The 20,745-nt window shown below is 40.9% G+C and overlaps 1 protein-coding gene across 1 annotated transcript in view; it reads right to left on the bottom strand.

The window, feature by feature from the left end:
- Window positions 1-20,745, bottom strand: part of SerT (Serotonin transporter) — an 860,179-nt gene that overhangs the window by 556,224 nt on the left and 283,210 nt on the right. The window contains exon 4 of the mRNA XM_050183099.3: window positions 18,407-18,545. Within this exon, the coding sequence (XP_050039056.2) occupies window positions 18,407-18,545 (139 nt within the window). The remainder of the gene's footprint in view (window positions 1-18,406; window positions 18,546-20,745) is intronic.

The raw sequence follows: 20,745 nt of genomic DNA, 5'->3' as shown, positions 1-20,745 counted from the left end.
AAGTTGATGGGCAGTTCACAACAAAAAAGTAATTGACTAAATTCTGTTGGTATATTGTTGAATAGTATTGAGTATTTTTGAGCCATTGAGTAGTTTCCAACAATGAAGTCGTTGACTAAATTCTGTTGATATATTGTTGAATAGTATTGAGTATTATTGAGCCAATGTTGAGTAGTTTTCAACAATAAAGCCGTTGACTAAATTCTCTTGACATATTGTTGAAAAGTGTTGACTATTATTGAACCATTGTTGGGTAGTTTCCAACAATAAAGTCGTTGACTAAATGCTGCTAACTTATTGTTGAATAACATTGAGTCACGAGCAATGTTGAGTTTCGAAGTATATGTGAAAAACACACGCACATATGTATGTGTGCTTCTTTTGCACATATATGTTGCTTTACTGATCACTTGATCACCATTGCATATATACAGGGTGTTGTTTCACGTTACTTGAACCATAGACGTATATACACGTGTTTCAGCTAACTTTACTCACAGTTTAAATATATACCGATGCACCATAAGACGATGTGACCAAATGCATGTTGCTCACTCTTGTATGTGTCACGCTATTCTTGTATTTTTCCTAAGTACTAGTTAATTAGTCAAGAAAATTAGCCATTCTGAAGGAACAAAGTTAAGCGAAAAATTCCAATTAGAAAGTTCTAGAGCACTTTGTAAAACGTCCGATTAGGCAATTTCTAACTTTCTATCTATTAAGTGTTAGTGTTTTTCAGCTTACTGCGGATGCCTGCGAAATACAAAAAATATCACCTGACATCCCCGCGCCGTGCTTGCAGCGCTCCCAAACGAGCATACCATCGAGCAGGGTGTGTTGCCGCTTAAAAGGTGACAGGGCAGTGACGATGGCGTTGGCTGTGGTATTGACGCCAGCGCCGTGCTTCCCTCGCTGCGGTTCATGATGGCGATAAGCAGACGGGTGTTCGCACCGGTTAAATGGTATTTTTCGTTTGTGCGCAGAAGGCTTAGGAGCACGTGCAATCACGACTCGCAGGCGGCCTTGTCACGTGGTGCTTTTTGTATTTCGCGAGCATCCGCAGTAAGCTGAAAAACACTAATACTTAACAGATAGAAAGACAGAAACTGTTTATTCGGCCGTGTTGCCAACTGCTCTGCAACATTTTAATTGGAATTTCTTTGCTAACTTCCTTGCTTCAGAAGTTGGTTAATTATCCTTGACTAATTAGCTAATTAAGCAAAATACAGAAATAGCGCGACACGCCACTACATATTAAAGGGAGCAACATGCATTTAGTCGCGCCATCATAGAGGGCATAGAGTTAACACTCGGCCTAAAGTTAGCAGAAACACCCTGCATATATATATATATATATATATATATATATATATATATATATATATATATATATATATATATATATATATATATTTATGCAGTTTGAGAAGACAAACGTCCCTACAAGCTGTGACAAACAACCGATGAGTGGTCGCATCCTGCATTTCCATCGGCGTCCATTATAAGGGGCCAGTGCCCTGACTGTGTGTTAGGAAACGGCATTGCATGCCTCCATGTTAAATATGGTCAAAGTGGCGGAGAACGTTGACAAAATTCAAGTCTGGCGTTTGACATGCTAAAACCACGCTTTGATTATGAGCCGCACCGTAGTAAGAAACTCCATACTTATTTTAACTATCTGGGGTCCTTTAACCTGCACCAAACGCACAGTGCACGGGCGTTTTTGCATTTCAGCCCCATCAAAATGCAGCCGCCATGGCCAGCATTAGATCCCAAACACTCGGGTTAGTAGCGCAACACCTCAGCCACTATGCCACCACGGCGGGTGCGGCGGAGAAAGGAGTGAACATCGTTTTTACAGAGTGCGTTTCGCTTAGATGTTACCCGTTAGCGCGCTACAGAACGAAACGAAAAGCTTGGCCGATATTTACGACATGGTGCTCATATTTCACATCGAGGCCAAATTCTTTTCTGTGACCTAGACGGGGGGCTGGCGAATGTGTTGGGAATCTTCTCGGCCACCAAGCACAATCTGCGCTGCTATACGTTCTCGGTGACAAACCGCACAGCGCAGAAGCACACGCACAAATGTTTAAAGAATGGGACGACGGACCGCCTGCAGTTTGCCATGACGTCGAAATAAGAAGCACAAACAGCGACGTTTCTGCACTTTTCTGGTCAATAGTTCAGTTCGCATGGTTGCGGCACGCATTACTTTTTTTTTTTTTTAATCCATATGACGAAAACTGTGCGCGCACAAATTAGCACGGCGTTTGCGATGTTTGAATTTGGCGCCTTTTCCCGCCCATCCCATTAGCTCCGGCCGGTGCACTACGTTACTGCGCTAAAAAAAGTAGTTCATCAAAGAAGCGAAGCAAAAAGCTTTCATACACTGCAAATCGCAACAATTGTTCAGTAATAACATGAAATTACAAAATTTGTTATTAAATGGTACAATTTATGATAATATAAGCGTGTGTTTGTATGAGTGTACATGTATAATTGCGCGTTTGCGCTGTTGATGCTTGGCACATTCCGGCAAGTTCGTGCACGCCGTTTCCTTGAGAGCTTCCCGCGTTTTCCGAGTTCTTTGTGTGCTTCGCTGTGACATCTTTGGAATATTCCTGCGGGTTGCTCGCTTTTTATGGGCTTGTTGCCTCGAAGATCGCCATGATCGCCTCCGATTCAGCGACATCAAGGGTGAGTGAGTGTTTCGAATTCCCCTTGTTCGTCCATTGCGACGCGGTGAACGGAAGCGCCGAAATAGTTTCAGCGCTTGTGCGTGTCTTCCGCGCGCCTCCTTTCTAGTTTTCATTCCTAGTACTATCCTTCCGTTGCGAGAATTGGTTGTACAGCACTAGATTTGTGGTATATAACATGGAACTTTGTCCTGGTTTAACTTTGCACTTCGCTTGTGGTGACGTAAGGCAGCTATGTGGTGCCAGCTAAAACAGGGCATGTTGTACGCCATGATTTCTGATACGGTGTTCGAGCACCGAATGAGTTAGCCTTATTAATGAGCGCAAAACAATGCGACGTGAAACGATCCGATCTGTACTGTAATCGAAGATATTTCCTTTGCGCCACGCTAGTACAAGGCGTGGGAACAAGCTTGTAGCAACGGGGTGCGGTGGGGCGAAAGTGTATTCTGTTGCGCTGTTCCCTTCAGGATCGAGTGACTCCGCGGTGCTTCGAGGCCTGACACGCCGTGCGGCCGATCTGACGCGCCGTGCGGCTGATGTTCGCGCAATCGGAAAACACGGAGGAGGCTGTCGCGCAATAATAATAAAGTATTTCAAGGGTTTACATGCGATTCTATGCGATACGTGAGATACAATAGGGGGGATGCCACAGAGTGCTGCGAAATCATCGAGTTATACGCCTTGCCAACCGCGTGTGTTTTGTTTTCCACCAGTTCGCGCGCATTCAACTTTCTTTTTTCGCCTTCTCCGTTCGACGCCATCGAGTGCTTCGCCCAAACGGCTTCGCGTAGGCGCTCTTTGCATTCACGGAAAGGCAGACTTCATGGCACTCCAGGTCCTATAACATTCAAAATAATGTAATTTCGTGAAATTGCAGCTTTTCGCACTTCAGTAACTGATTGATATAACAAGGTTTTAAAATCAGTAAAGGAACTAAATGCCTGGTATATCTGCCTTGTCGTCCCACTGTGTTTCGAGGCGGCATGTATACGTTATCGGCAACATAAACATCAATAATTATCATTGATTCTTGTGACCATAGAAGTGCCTAGTTATGTCGAAAAGCTATTTTTGCTTTGAATCCGAGCACTATAGAGTGAACAGTTTGAAAGGGCAGCGTATCGTTGTGAACTAAATGATGACGCTTTGCCACAAGCTTGGAATAATGCTTTGTCGAAAGAGCAGTTCTGTGAAATTCTTTCTTTGAGAGTAAGCAAAACTTCAGTAGCATCAGGTAGACGGGGAGTAAAAGAATGTTACACTGTGGTTTTATATAAAGGAGCTGCCTATAATATGTGGCCATAACAGTTCAGTAGATGCGTGGAAATAATTTTTAAAGTTAGTAGAGGAATGTGAAATAAATTATTTGACAAGCTCGCACTGCCATTGGCAAGAACGGCCACACTTTAGTGTATCCCATGACTAGTCATTTGTATCCGTCCATTTATGTCAGCCTAATGGTCCATGTAGCTCTTTTTATTGTCGCTTGTGCTGCATCGTGGCTTCACGTTTTAATACTGACATCTTTTTTCAGATTCAAAATGAGCTGAGAGACACCCAAGCTGGAATGCTAAAGGTGAATTCTTTGGCCATCCATTCTGTAGCGTCACCATGATCAAATACAGTGATGCCGTGAAAATGTATTGCAGGAAGCAGAAAAAAGAACATTGCTGATGCAACTGCAAGGCATTTGCTCCAGTGATCAATTGGTGCAGAGTGCCTTCATTAGGAGTCTTGGTACCTTTAAGCACTCCGCTGAAAGACTGCAACTGCACCGGTACTGGGAGTGAACTTCAGTGTTACTTGTGAAAATATTAAAGATAGAGTATGCCTTCTTCAGGGTATATGCATGATATGAAAGGGGCGTTCAGAAACTTCGTGTGGACATTAGTGGTCTACATGAGTGCACATCTTTCTAGTTTTACCAGAACGAAGGTATTATGAGCTACGTCATGCAGCAGTGCACTGCTAGAGGTATCAAACCAGAACAGCAGCACCCTTTGAGAAAGTTCGCTGAAGAACGAGCAGTGATCGGGGCTGTCTGCATTTCAAGGGCCAAATTCCAAAAAGATTGATGCCGAGCTGGACGGTGTGAAGTGCCGGTCACCACATACTGTAGCCAGCATGGCATGAATCTCCCTGGCATTATGTCTCGTAAGGATACAGAAATTGCATCACTGGTCATAAAGAAATTGGAAATTGGGAGGTTGAGGGGATGTGGCAGAGCTCCCCTCTAGAGCAGCCAGTGCATGCCCATTGCTATACTGATAATCCTACCTTAATGAGAACCAGTGATGCATGTTAACCTATTACGCAGCCAAGTGCATTCCTTGTTTTGTATTAAGGGGACACTAATGACACCCTAAATTAATTTAAATTAAAACATCGTTTTAAATATCGACTTCTGTAAATTTCTTGGTAGTTGCTTCATTATTAGAGAAAATAAAGCTCAAAGTTAAATTTTCTGAGTATCGCCCCAAAATCTTCGTGCTGACATCTCATAGTCACATCGTGGATTTCAAGTATATTTACAAACTTGGGTTGTATTGGTTCAGTAAAAGTTCCTGACGGTTTTTATTTTGAGTTTTTGGAATACGATGAAGAACATCTTCATTCGTAAAAAAAAATTGCTACACCTGAACAGACATCATCAAAATCCATGACGTCACAGCAAGCGGGCGTGGTATCTTCAAGGCAGCACTGCCACCAATCTTTCCTTTTGCTGCTTTTACAGTTTACTCAGCCTCTTGTCACGGTACGAGTGAATCCCTTGAATTGTAGGAAGGTCATTTACAGACACATCTAAAATAATTTTTCTCTTTAGTGCTTTCATGCCGCAGTTGCTTAGGGATGTTGGCACAGCGCCGCTAAGCACGAGCTCACAGGACCAAACAACCGCATTTTGATGGGGTTAAATACAAAACTGCCCATGTACCTTGCAGCCTGATTTGGTAAAAATTAATCCAGAGTTCCCCACTATGGCGTGCCTAAACATCAGATTGTCGTTTTGGCACTTAGAACGCCAGAATTTAATTAATCTAATCTTACTTTAGTGCTCCTTTAAGCTGTAGAATTCATGATCTCTGCAAAAACTCATGCTCAAAGTATTCTCCATAAAGATTAAATAAACAGTAGATATAAGTGCCTATTTATATTTTGGATTGTGTGGTACGTGTTGACTATTAGAACAGTGGTACAACGAGACAGACAGAATTGTAATACAATGTGTGACGGCACGACAATGCACATCGAGGAAATGACCGAGTATCCTTAGAGGTCCCTGACATGGACATCAACTGACTGTCCACAAACTTCTGAGTTCACTCCGTGATCTTGTGCAGCCTGTGCTTTGCGAGTCAATTAATTTAATTGAGGTGGTGGTTGGCACATACTGTCCTTGCGGCTTATGTACATTTCATACAGTGGAGTTGAATCTCGCATATTACTTCTGGATCACAGCAAGCGAACGTGATGTGTAGTGGTAATCTTAGTAATGATCGACAATCACGTCCCTCTTCGAGCTCCTAATGCTGCTTGCCAACACAAGCAGCAGCAGTTGCCAGAGATAGCGTGAAAGACATTCAATGAAAAGTGGCATATGCCCAGGGTCGCATACCCAGTCCCCCAAGCTGTTCCGACGGTTGATGTTGAACTCGTCCCTCAACATAGCAGCCCAATCTCCCCATTAGACCATGGGCTACCTATTGACACAAATCGATGGGACAATCGAGACAAACACCTGAAAATATGAAGTATCCTAAGAATGGTAATCCCAATAAATAGTACTACATGTGCATTAGCGCAAGCTCTTGGGCCAGTTGGTGCATGATGAACTTGAAAAGGGGGGTACCAGCAAAACAAAGGACGTGCACACACGGAAAAGGCGTTAGACAGGGACGGACGCTGGTCCGTCCCAGCGTACGTCCGTGTCTAATGCCGTTGCCTTGTGTGCGTGTCATTTGTGTTTCGCTGGTACTCCCCTTTTTCAAGTTCTAGATGTTTGGATACTTTGGTTTATTATTCTTGTTTGTGCTGGATTGTTTTTCTGAAACATGTGGCATCCAGACAGCATAAGAAACTTGTAAGAAATCAAGTTTAGCATTCTAGATTTGCAACAGGTACTTTTGTAATTTATTTGCAGTAGGGCTGTTGGGTGAATGTGCTTGAAAGGCTTAAAACTGTTTCGCTAATATTTACTTAAACATGCAGGTTCACATAGGTTGTAAGAGTGCACATTGAGAAGGTTATCCTGGCACAGCTTACCATGACCTGCCATGGTGGACCAGGAAAGTTTGCAAGGGCCTTGCTTCACCATGTGTTCACAGAGGAGGAGCTCATGGGCCATTTGGGCTTTGGAAATAACACCAAGGGGCAAAAGAGGCTCTTGACCCCACCAGGGTCAGTGCTGTTATAGGCAAGTACCATATATCCTTTCCGGTTGCATTTTTACATTCACATTTTTTTCTAAAATTATGAACTTGCCATTGGCATAACAAACGACTTTCAAGTAGTCCGTGTGTGCAGTTGTGTGCTACAATAGCCTACCATTTGGACTGACTGTTCATATGATCTTAAGTGCCTAATGCCGCCATACTCAAATGCTTCTAAAATTTAAAAGCTGCCTTCACTGCCGAAAGTTTTTAGCGGCTCCACCACATAAAATGAGCTGCATTTGCGCATTAGCAGTGCTACTTGGCTGTCATTGCAGGGAATAGTTGTCTGTGAAGCACGCTCCAAATCTATTGGCATGGAGGACATGTTTAAGTAGCCCGAAAGTGTTATTCTAATACACGAATTGCGGAGAAGCTATACTCAAGTGTGGTTACTGCTCAGTTCGAGCAGCAACCAAATTCAGTTCGACCACGTTGACCAAATTGCAGAAATCAAAACAGCTCTCCAGGTTCTGAGATGTGAAACAGTAGTTTCACCAATTTTAACAGACCACATCGAATCAAAGTTGCTCCTATCTTGAAGGAGGTCCATGTGATGCGAGACAGCGACCTTTCAGCAGAGGGAACCTGAGTGGTGTGGCAATTTTCTTTTGGTTGTTTCAATCAAAGAAACAACAGGGACAGAGTTGCCAGCTTCACTGTCAACAGTACTATATTTAGTGGACGCTTACTCATTCTAAGCACCTAACCTATGACTCGTATTTATTAACATGCGCTTTATCACTTTGTGTTATAAGATATGAAAAAAATATTTATGTGGCTTTTCCCCATATACTTCAATAATTTGAGAATAGGCTCTTGGGGCCTAATGTATAAAGCTTCTTACAGACCATCGGACATGTCCACTACTCCCATTCTGAAACTGTTAGAATTGTTTCCTGCTGCCTTACTTCACCTACCTGTTAACAGGGATATGAACCATTGCCAAGTAGATTATGGGCTTAAATTTATCAAAAAGATGAATGGGCTTTTCTGTCGCTCTTGTTCAGCCCGTTGAGGATCACATTTTTGGGAGAAATAGGCCTCTAATTTAGGAGTTATATATCTTTTGTGGTGTGCAAATACTCAAAACTTTCGAATTGAATAGTGTCCTATTCAATTTAGTCTTTGAATGGTCACTATTTGTAAATGCGAGTATTATTTTAATATTTCGAAACACCAATAAAACATGAAATTTGAGCCAAAGTACGGTGAATTTTCACCTTCAATAACATAGCATAGACATAAAACGTAAGAACTTGTAAGAATAGCAGACCAGGCTACGTTACTAAAGTAGTAGCTGTACTTTAAAGGCTGTACAGCAATCATTTATGCTTACTGAAAAGTCCTGTGCATGTGAAGAAACAATTTGCTGCTCCATTTGTGCTTTTAATAAACAGCTCTTCATAACATAACAATGACAGAAACTTGCTAACTTTAAGAATACTAGGATGTGAACCTCCTCTTACATTAATTGTGACATCAGCTGTTCATTATTCAGAAGCTATCCAATATTTGATTTGCTTCTAGCATTATTCGGTTCAGTCTCAATAATCACTTTTCGCGCATCCTTAATATTTTTATTGCAGATTCAAGTTCTTCAGGGTGACTTTCCGAAAAAATAAACTGGTAACTAATTTTTTTAAATAACAATAAAGTGGCAACACCATTTCAGTATTTGCAGTTTAACATGTTTTATTTTTTTTATGCAGGATAAAGCAGCATAATTTTATTGTGTAATGAAACTTGCAAAAGCTTGTGGCAACACTCCAAAATTACTGCGATGACAGACACCAAGGAGCTAAGTGAAAAACCAGTTTTGGAGAAACCCAAGGAGCGATAGCACTATAATAATATTTTCTAGAAGTCTCAGAAGGTTGCAGCACCTCCACTGGTATGCTAGGCAACACTTGTTCTGAAAAGGCAAATTTTTTCAGAACGCTCCGTCACAACCACAGATGTACGGCAGTGAACCCTAAAAGGGTTAACGAAGTCAGTCCTATGGCATATGGCTGTTAAAAGACAGCATTTCTTCGTATCTGTCACATTCTGCATGTGTCATGCTAGGCAGCTTGGTGCACAACTACACGGAATTCTCATTATAACAGTAATTCAGTCGTTGAGGCAGAAAACATACTTCGCTGTAAGCAGTGTCTTCTTTAATTTGGAAAGTCCTAAGTCATTGTAAGGCGAGAAGTACATTCCGATTGCATGTGAACTCAGGAAACCTAACTTCAAATGAAGCTACACTCAATTGTAGTGACATGACAGTATTGTATTTGGAGTATTGAAAAGCACAGTGAAGTGCTGCACATTTTATGAAAGTTACAAGAAATAATTTAGTTGTCAGTTCAGGTTTATTTATGAACGACATGAATTTTTTTCACCATTTTGTTTCTCAGCAAGCAAAGTTCACATCTTTTACATTGAGGATATTCATAAAGTTATTTTGCTAAAGTGTTTTGTTCCTATTTGCCCTTTCCTGCATTTGACACTTAGTGGAGTCCTGTGCCACACTGAATAAATTTAAATGGTCATGCTGTAAAGCTGTACCCGTGGAAAGTTGGAGTAAAGCAACACAAATACATAAATCAATTTCATTATAACGAGGGCATATTGCATGCCATTCTTTTGCATGTGGAAGTTGCTTTTTAAAACTTGTTCTGGCGTCATGCTTTTGCAGGCTTCACGTGTCGCAAATTTCCTGGTACTAACATGCCCTATGTAAAGAACTCTGGCCTCGCTTCTCGCATGGAACCAATAGCCTCCGAAGAGCCCAAGTTGGACAGCTCAAACCAAAACACAAGTGTTGTGCTTTTGTAACTCTCGACATTTTTATGTGTTATGTTAGTCTCCTGAAGGGCCCAATTTGGATTTTTCAAATGAGTATACAAATGTTGTGCCTTTCTATCCCTTGACATTTTATGTCAATTTTATTTATGTTACTTATGCTAGTCTCCTGAGAAACCCACGTTGGATTGCTCAATCTAGAATACAAGTGCTGTGCTTTGTTATAGTTCACTACATTTTTATGTTAGTTTTTGATATGGTTCCAGTAAGGATAGTGTTTCCTTATTAATATATTTTTTAAGTATCTTAAGTCATTTCATGCCAAACCACCCAATTTTGTCATGAACTGTTCCATTATGGCAAACCATTTCAAGTATGCTTGATTTTGAGTAGGTACAATGAGAAAACTTTTGAGAAAATTTGCTTTCATACATACACTTGAGTCATTCCAGGGCAACCAACCAGCGTTTTTTTGACCATCACAGATATAGTTGAAGCTCCGAACTCTTGCTCTCCATTTATTTTCCTTTGCAAATTTTTTTTTGAACTTTGACAAGAATTTATTGTTCTTGCCCAGCTAAGCTAGAAGGCACTGATACACGTTTCTTTTGAAAGAGAAATTGTATGATCCAGATATTCAGATGGTGTTCATATCAAAAGACTGAAGTGATGATGTGACTGCCAAAATTTGCAAATCTTGAATTTTCTTCTAACGTAGGGAAATACAGAAGGCGCAAAATAAATATAAAATCAGACTGGTTGACTTGGGATAGCTGCAAAATATTCCAAGCCTTGGAGGTTCAGTTGATCAGCTAAACAAACTCTAAAGTTGAAATTTTTTGCAAGAAGCTTCGTGTTGAAGGTAAAAATTTAGCTTTGGTGGTTGGCACAAAAGTATATGTCACCCATCATTACACAGCCCTACATGTCTGCTATGCATGTGACAAGTAACAAAAAGGTATTATTCTTTAAGTGCGATAAATTATTTTTTATAATGTTCATTTGTGGATCACACATACAGAATAAATAGAGCATAAATATATGAAGCCATGTCATCTAGCAAGGATAGATTGTTAATATAATTAGCCACAAGAACTACTCAACAAACTGACTGCCTTTTTTATCGTTACGAAGGCAGGTGACGTCAAGCGCTGCAGCTGCAGTCTCAACTCGTATTTTTTAACATGAACGCAAAAAGTGGCCGCCAATGGTGTCTGGCCACATCAGACTGAACATGGCACATATGACTTTTATAGATGAGCATGTTCCGGCTCTGAAACAGTGGTAGCAAACAACACCACAAGAATTTGTTCATACTCATGTAGGTTTTCAGTCTTAATTATGAAGGTGTTTTCTACTTGCATCATCATTGGGCTTCAGGGATCAGGGCACAGTGTCCTGCTCCCTCTATGTTGCATTGCAATGCGACATGCCCTTTAAAATGCTTTGTATGAACAATATGAGCGCTCTTTCTGGATATACTGTCTACATCATAGCTGATATTTCTTTTTGTAAACTGCATGAAACGTATTTTTTAGCACTGCAGGATTTTCTCACGTATTTAATACGTACGAGGTCCGTTAGAACAGTATTTGACCTTTTTTTGTGAACACCTGATGAATATGAAACAAGCGCCTTTTCATCAGCCATCCTTGAACCTTTGTGCGCATGCACGAATTTTTTCCCGCCTGCCAATAGCATGAATTGCTGGGACGCAGCGTTTGAATGAGTGCTCTCGTCGGTTTTTTATTGCAAGGAAAATGGCGGAACGACTGGAGCAGTGCTACTGCATCAAATTTTGCCAGAAACTGGGCTACAGCCAAGTGGAAACCATTCGGAAGATTCAGACTGCTTTCGGTGACTATGCTATTAGCCGCACGCAGATTAAGGAGTGGTACAACCAGTTTAAAGACGGCCACGCATCGGCGGAGAGCGAGCCACGCTCCAGTCGGCCATCAACATGCCGAAATGACCAGGTCATTGCCGAAGTGAACCCCGTGGTGATGCGGGACCGTCGTGTGACTATCCAAGAAATTGCGCAAGAGGTGGGCATCAGCACATTTTATCCACACTCCATTATCACCGAAGATTTGGCCATGAAGAAAGTTGCGCCGGAATTCATTCCCAAGCTGCTCATGGTGGAGCAAAAGCAACTTCGTGTTGAAGTCTCACAGACATGCTGGATTCCACGAACAGTGACCCCAACTTCATGGACACCATATTCACTGGTGACAAGTCTTGGGTGTATGTTTACAACCCGGAAACCAAATCCCAGTCGTTACAGTGGAACCATTCCACGTCATGAACCAAGACCGCTAAGTGCGCAGCAATGTCAAAGTGTTGCTGACTGCTTTCTTTAACTCCCGCAGTGTGGTACACCACGGGTACGCACCACCGGGTCAAACAATCACTAAAGACTACTACAGGGATGTCCTCCATGGCCTATGTGATGCTGTATGGCGCAAGATACCGAAGACGTCAACAGGAAATTGGCGCATCCATCACGACAATGCTTTTCTCGCACTTGATTCAGACTTTTTGGGCGAAAAACCAGACTCCTGCAGTTCGACAGGCTCCTTACTCTCCTGATATGGCCGCCTGCGACTTCTGGCTGTTTCCCAAAATCAAGAGGCCATTGAAAGAAGCGCGATTTCAGAGAAGAGAAGACATTATGGCTGCAACGACAGCTGAGCTAAACTCCATTCGGAAAGAGGCTTTCTCGGAATGCTTCTAACAATGGCAGCACCGCTGGGAGAAGTGGCTGGATTCCCAAGGAGACTACTTTGAGGGTGATTAGGTTTCCAACGCTCCAGTTATGCCAATTTTTTTTTCTTCAGCCAAAGGTCGGATACTTTTCTAACAGACCTCGTATTGATATTTTATGTGCAATGGCTGTATGGTTTACCTGGTCCACACCAAACACAAGCCTCGTTGCGTTAGAGCATGCGTCCCTTCGCAATAAAATGCAAACCCTAACACCGCTTCTCTGTCATCTGTGTTGCAGACGAAGCCAGCTTTGTCGTCTGCATTCCCGGCCGGCAAGCTGTGCGCACATCCGAGAAAAGTCGGTGCCGACAAAATTTCAAAAAAGAATTTCTCGCATGTAAAAATAATGCCTTCTTTAACTTCACACATGCATAGCAGACAAGTAGAGCTATCCAATAATCTATCGCATATTTTTTGGCCAACTACGAAAGCTGTTTTTTCCTTGAACATGAAGCTTCTTGCAAAAGATTAGAATTTGTTTTTTTGACAGGCGATCAGCTGAACCTTCAGAGCTTCATATATTCTTCTGCTATACTATGTCACCTGGGCTACCATTCTGTATTTAATTTGTGTCCTGTGAATTTTTCCTTACGAAAAAAAACTAACGGATCGCAATTTGACTCATTTTTGCCGGTGCCAAAAGCAATTGAAGTATTCAAATATTTTAAATGTTGGCTATTTTGGCAGTTGCATCACTTCACCGTATTTTCATGCACCATTTGAAGGCCGCAATCAATACAATGTGCATTTGAAAAAGAATGTTGATGTCCTCTAGCTCAGCTGCGCAGGAAAACAAAACTGTCACTGAAATGCTACAAAATATCTGGCAAAAATATATAAAAGTGGTTAACGAGTTTAGAACTCAAGTAAACATACGGCAATGTTTCAGCTATATGTATGGTGTCAAAAAAACGCTGGTCGATTCGGCATGGAATCCCACACCTGCAAGTGCATCTGTGCCATTGTCAGAGTTCAGTAAAAACTGCATTTTACATAACTTTGTAAAAATGGTTTATTGCTATCTAAAATACACGCGTAAAATTAATAGGTATAAGTCGGCTTAAACTTAAAATGCAACAAAAGATCTCCAGTAATGGCAATGATGTGCCTTTCATGTTTGCATAAAACCATATCTTCTGAATTCTTTCGTTATTTTTTGTGGCAGTGAATAAAATTGAAATGGAACTCACACAAGGAGTAACTTTGCTGTATTCCAGCACATCACTAATAGCTGTCTTTTTTTTCATATAAAAATCTGAAGCAATTAATATGAATAAGTCGCTTGATATGGAATGACCTGCGCAGGAACGTTATCATGGCAGAAAACACAACTGGATCATGCAACAGCAATGCAGCATAATAAACGGCTCCCATAAGCATCACTTATTGTGATTGCCATGTTTCAGAAGTATATAATATTTACTGAAATTGGCACACACAATTCAACCAACAAATAAGGATTGTACAGTGATCCTTTTTCAGTTTTACAGATCTTTTTTAAGTTGTCTGCCAGGTAGCATAATTCTTGTTCTTGAGCTAGATTATTCAGAGGCGGACATTACTAGAACAAGAAATGGAAACATTAAACTGATTCTCATAAATTTATTAATTCACTTATAACATCACGGCACATATTTCAGTTTCCAAATTGCAGCCAGTGAGTTTGAAAGATATTCAAGTGAAATTAATTTCCAGGATGACACCAGTTTCGAGATTTTTCCATAAATGTGAGAGAAATACATGGGCATTCCGGTTACTTTTGTGCTTCAAGGCATAACAGTGCGTTTTGTTAAAACGAAGTAACTGCTACAGCAGTGCATTTCTACAGCCAGTTTGATGGTATGTGTCTTGTTACTGGTGTCATTCTGGAAATTCAATCTAAATGCATACAGCTTGTAACATTACCGGCTACAATTCGTAAAAATTTTATTAGGAACTGAGTTTTTGTTAATCAGCTGACTATGGTGTCTTCATTTCTCAAGCCAATAATGTTTGGCACTCTGTATCTAGAATTATGTTAGCTGCAACAGTCAGTCTTTAATAAATTCCATGCAACTTAAAGATAACCACCCTGCATATTAGGTCTCAGTTGAGTGCTGTGGGCTCAAGCAAATCGTGCCATGGTTATAGTGCCACTGGCTACCTAATAAAGGCAGCAAGTACCTTTTTTGAGTGTTCTTATTTACAGTCATGTCAGTCTGCTTGTACATTTATTTATTTAGGTATTTATTTTTTTAAATTTATTTCTTTTGGGAAATGTGTTTTACTTGAGGGCCACACAGACTGCATCTTCAGTATTCAATTTTGTTATTGTGTCAAGCTGCGGGAAGTTTGTACTGTGCAATATTTTTTAAGAAGTTTCTGATGTTCTCAAACTACAAATGGTTGTACATATACACAGATGTTTGGTTACAAATAAACAGTTCACCTAGAAAAATGGTTTTTGTCTGCATCAGTTCAGCACTCTTGATTTTTTGGAGGACCATTCACTCTGACAATTGAAAAAAGTGGCATAACAGTACTGCTAGCAGTTTTACAATATGGTTTATTACAGGCAATTTAGGAGCATGCTTTTGAGCCCAGGGTGACAGAGGCCTGCGATACAAAACGCCTGTATTTAAATTTTATCCTATCCTCTCACAGCAAACATACCACCGTGACAGAAAAGGTAATTATATGCAACATAGCTCAGCAGTATTTTAAGGAAAGTGCAGGTTTAAACTGCTAAATACCGAGTGGGGCATAAAGGGCTTTCGACATAATTTGTGTTGATGTTCAACAGATCTGCAACAATTCTTCCATGGGCTTTCTATATTGACGAACACATTTCAACAATACCTGAATTCGCTTTCCATTTTGAGACTCAACACATCTTCAACAATGCTTCAATGGGCTTTCAACATTGACAAACAACACATCTTAACAATGCTTCAATGGGCTTTCAAACAGTGAAATACACCACAGTTTCAACGATATGCCAATGATCTTTCAAATTGAGAGGCCACAATGATGTTTCGACAAAATGTCGCGGGCCAATTATCAGCACTTGTCAATGATTCCCCAATAATCTTTCAAGGTCATTTGTTAACGTTGAACAATGATATTTTGATAACCTTTCAACAATTTTTTGGTAAGGGCTCCTTTCTAGCGGCGCCGCAACCATAGGCTAGGGTTGGCTGACTTTCGCTTAGGAACTGCTAAGCAGGAACATAGACGAGGATAAGGACATACTTAGGCTACGCAAGTGTTACTATTTCTTAGTGGAGCTTTATTTTTAGTCAATTGAGTTATCAGTTCTTTTTTTCATATTGAGTCTGGGTTAATTAAAATTTGTTTGCTGCGTTGCCCAGCGTCTCCCGACTCTATCTCTCCTAACATCCACACGCCCTCGAAATCAGGGATACGTGACAAAGTTCGCGACACGTGAATGATATGACAGACTTACAGGTTCCTAAAATATGGCGATGTGTGCAGACGATACCAATGTGCTCTGCACAGCCGATAACACAACATAATTGCAGCAGTGTGTAAATTAATGATCATACATCTTTGTTATATGACTGGTTGATCACAAACTCTAGCTCAACTGAAATAAAATTTCATATAGTAAAGTCACCGAACAAAAGGATTGAGGCCGGAATAGAAGCAGAATTTAACTACCTCTTTATCAAACAGCTCTAACAACAGACATCTTTATTTTTGGAAATACATTTTAGTGAAGAATTGTCGTGTTATACGCATGTATATTTTATATGCAGCGAATTGAAAAAAAGAGAATATCTGTGTAATCTACAGAATTAATTGCACACCTGATCCTTCAATGGCTGAAACAACTGTATAATACGCTTAATAATTCAAAAGCTTTGCTAGGGAATAATGGGAGGGAGTAGAACCACCAGAACAAATTACACGAAATTATTAACCTCACAAAACATTGTTGTGCGCCTGTGTGCAAATTTCTATGGCTGTTTTCCACAACCAAAAACAGCGCCATCATTCCAAAAGTACGACATGCTGAATGTACTGCATGCAACTTCTAGAAATCTGAAAGAGAAAGCCAAACGCATAATGCAATGGATGCAACCTTTTCAGATGCTTCTTGCGAAGGAGCACGCAACACACCCTAAACACTCTAAAAAGAGCGAAACATACATTTCTCCATAAGTCCCAAAAAATAATAAACATATCCAGTGCATCTGTATACTTAAATACTTATTTACGGACAATTATGAAAGAAATAACGTAATGGGTGAATAGGGAAAATATAGATATTAAAATTGAATAGATCAGTTTATTAAATGAACAATGTTTCTTCCATGAATTACACATATTTTTTCAGTTTCCACGTGATATCATTTCATTCAATAGTTTTATTTATGCATCGATTTTTATCCATACATTTATATTTCAGCACATCCTTGTATGCTTTCTCAAATTCCGTTCTCTTTCATTTTATTTTGTATCATTTTAGCACACAATTAGTATGTGAGGTTTTCTTGTGTACATGCTCCTCCTTAATTATAACGGTCTATAGATTCGATAACGTCTATGTTTACAAAAAATTCATTTCTGTAATTTTATATTAGAATCTGAGACATTTATTTGCACTTTGCCGTGCTGTACATCGCTTTATAAATATGAAGGTATTTGATTACAGTGGCAATAGACATTGTGCTTATGACCTTTTCATAGTAATAAAGTTGGTTGTAACTTGCAAAAAAGTGCATATGTGTGTAACCTGCTCTCAAACTTGACGCTTACGGGGTTTGAGACCTTTGTCAGGCTTTATGTTTTTAGTTACCGTTCACCCTCATTTGAATAAACGAGAAATAAAATTCAGTTCAATGAAAACATATAAATTATGCTGTGGAGGGATCGCGAGCAACACACGAACGCATTAGAAGTGGTCCAATGTTGGTAAAAAATGCCATTTTTTCAAGAATTGACGGGCAGTTTTGGAGCTTTTCGGTAAGTATACTTGGTCACAAGCATTTTCTATAATCGCCTGTAAGTGGACAGTCCAATGAAGATTAAACGTGAAAGTAATAGCCTGGCATTTTATTCCATCCAAGGTTAACAATGGGCTCCTTAGGAAGTATGGCTTATCACTATTTCCTTAGTTGAGACCTGTATGTAGTGGTATTTTTAAATGCATTGCCCACATGTTACACCAGCTAGAAATTTTATCAATAACTAGCTGCAAAGTTGAAATGTCATTACTGTACGGGGTTGCATTAAAAACAAGGCAGTCGTCCACTCAGAGTCTGAAGGAGCTTCGTTGATTCACTGTAAGTTTGGTCGTGGATATCCGAAATCATGGTACGGAAGCCTTTGTAACGCCTTCAGCAGACATCTTCTATACACCATGCAGATGGGCACGTCACTCGAGCGCGAGGTCAAACAAAAAATAATCCATTCAAGGAGAGAACCAGGCTCAGCTGCATACCCCTCTCGAAACTTAAGGTGATAGAATGAACCCATTTAATTGCGTCAAGCACGATGGACCGGAATGGAAGCCATTCATTAGAGTATTGTTACGGCCACCAACGTAGCTGTCATTAGCAGTTACGCGCTTACATGACGCGTTCACATGGCATCCCGTGCAATATTTTGTGTCCGAATCAATTATTAACGCTGTAATATAAGAAACACAGACCGGAGCGGCCCACCGGTAAAAGTGCGTGCTCACCACCTGGTGGCACACAGCTGCGAAAGTACCTTTCCAGTGCTGCGGACGCCCTTCCAGAGGGAGAAGTAGACGAGCACGAACACTGCGAACAGGCACAATGCCAGTGGCCACCGAATGCCACCAATGTGGTCGATTCCACCAGACAGATGGATCTGCAGCACCCGCCGCCTGCGAGGAGCGCATTCATTCACTTGTTAAAAATGAATCACGGAACAAGGTCAAAATAAAATTAAATGACCTTTCGGGATCCGCACGGATCCCGTGTTCAGAATGAAATGTCGGGTAATTAGAAGGTTCCTAAGCAGCGTACAGCGCATGACGCAAAGTTCAGGAGTACACGCGGTTCAGAGTGTCAGATGATCTATTGATTGTGTTACTTGTCGTTTTAATTATTAGTGATTCGAGATTACGCCTCGTTGTCAAGTTGTCTATGTCAACGATACGGGTGTTGTCCCCGGTTATCGCGTGACCCGTATCCTCGGCATGCTATCCCAGGGCATTTGTCAATCTATGGCCTTTGGCGACATCATTATTGTGGCACTGCTGACGTCTGCAGAAATTTCTGCTTTCACCAGTACAGACCGATTCGCAGTCGCCGAACGGGTGCTTGTATACCATGTCAGAAAAACGTGCCGCAAGAAGAGGATATTTCTGATTCATCAAGTCCCCTTTAAGCTTACTTTCTGGCACATGCACAACGTTTCCTAAAACCCGAACTTCAACTTCGCTCACACCTCGAATATACGGTACAGCAGCACGCTACTGTGTCGATGCTGAAGCAAAAACGGCTCGCCTGTTTGCTGATTACACATCAGGAACTTGATTTTCTTCCGAATAAGGGGCTTGGAATGCGCATTCCTGGTTAGGCCCTCTACAATGATCTGACCCTCCTATTACAGGCTGCTTGCATCGAAACAGGTGCGAAAGGCCAGTTGAACTAGTAAGCGAACCACTGAGCATTTCTTGGCTGTTGAATGAACTGACTCGAAGCCGAGGTACCTGCCCGAACGGGATTGATTTCGGTACCATAGTATACAAGAAAGGGAGGCAACCGTCTTTTTCTTCTCCAACAGTAAACTTGGTGGAAGGCTCGATGCTATTTAGGCAGTCAAGGAAACGTTGCACGTCCTCATTTTCTATGGCACAGAAGCAATGCATAACTATCTCAAGAAAACTTTAGGTCAGGGCTGAAATGACTCCAAGGCTCGGCTTCCAATGCTTCCAACGTCACGTTTTCGATCATGACAGAAATGAATGCTCCCATTGCAGTACCGAAAACATACCTGTAGAATGCGCCATTGTACGAGAAGTACGTGTTTGACGAGCACAACCGTAATAAGGCACACCGATGTCCAACACCATGTCACTGATGTCCAACAGCACGCGGTCCTGCAATCTCGGCTCGTTGTGAAGCAAGGATCTAGAATTTTTGGCGGCAACTAAGCAACTACATCTAGGCAACTGCAACTAAGCGTAATATAAATACAATACTACTTTTGCAGAACAAATCTGTCCGTCAGATTGCAACATTGGTTATTTATGTCCGACCTCCACATATTCAAATACCAATTAAAACGCATGATTTGTATGCGTTCTGCTCCCTGCCTTCATTTTCTGCGTGCTATAGCGCGACAATCATGCATAGCACTTACACAAACTCACGGTAGATATATTAGGTGAAATATTTCTGATTTACTGCTCTATTCATTCATTCAATAATCTATCAGAAGGCCGTCTTCATTCCCAATGGACTCTGTTCTACAAAATTTGTTCCTCTGGCTTCTAATCCCATATGTATAAGAATAATATTCATGTTACTTCCTATCGATAATACTGGCGTTTTTTATTCTATTGCAGTCAGTTCTTGAATTAATGCTGTACGATTTGTTTTTATTAGTAAAATTAGACTGTTACGTATAATTGTATAATTGTGCTTTGTCAGTTTCTTGAAATAATGTTTCTTAAAAAACTGCATTGTTCATTTTTTGTTGTAAAAGCACATCTTCTGAACCAATGTATAATGATACTATCTTTGTCAATAACTTTTGCTTTACGATGTTTTTAAAGCACTGTTATTTATTCCCCTATGAGATGTCGCCATTTATGTATGGTCTCCTGGACCACATCCAGCGGCTTTCTTGCAGCTTTTAGCCAATGAGTCCAGACAGTAAATTTTCTGACGCATAAAGAGAATCGAAATTCAAACTGAAATTGAGGTCATCCACCGATGCACTGCTATGACAGGAATCCCCTGAGGAACCATCGCAAGGCGAGCCACGGAGGCTCGGTGCTCGCCAATCGAAGTGCCGGATTTTTGCCGGCCGTATAACAGGAGACCCTGTAAGACTCTGCATGCTTGCTACGCATG

The sequence above is a fragment of the Dermacentor andersoni genome, chromosome 3 (assembly GCF_023375885.2).
Source record: "Dermacentor andersoni chromosome 3, qqDerAnde1_hic_scaffold, whole genome shotgun sequence".
Taxonomy (NCBI): domain Eukaryota; kingdom Metazoa; phylum Arthropoda; class Arachnida; order Ixodida; family Ixodidae; genus Dermacentor; species Dermacentor andersoni.
The sequence above is the reverse complement of the archived record's forward strand: the minus strand, read 5'-3'. Positions and strand labels throughout refer to the sequence as shown.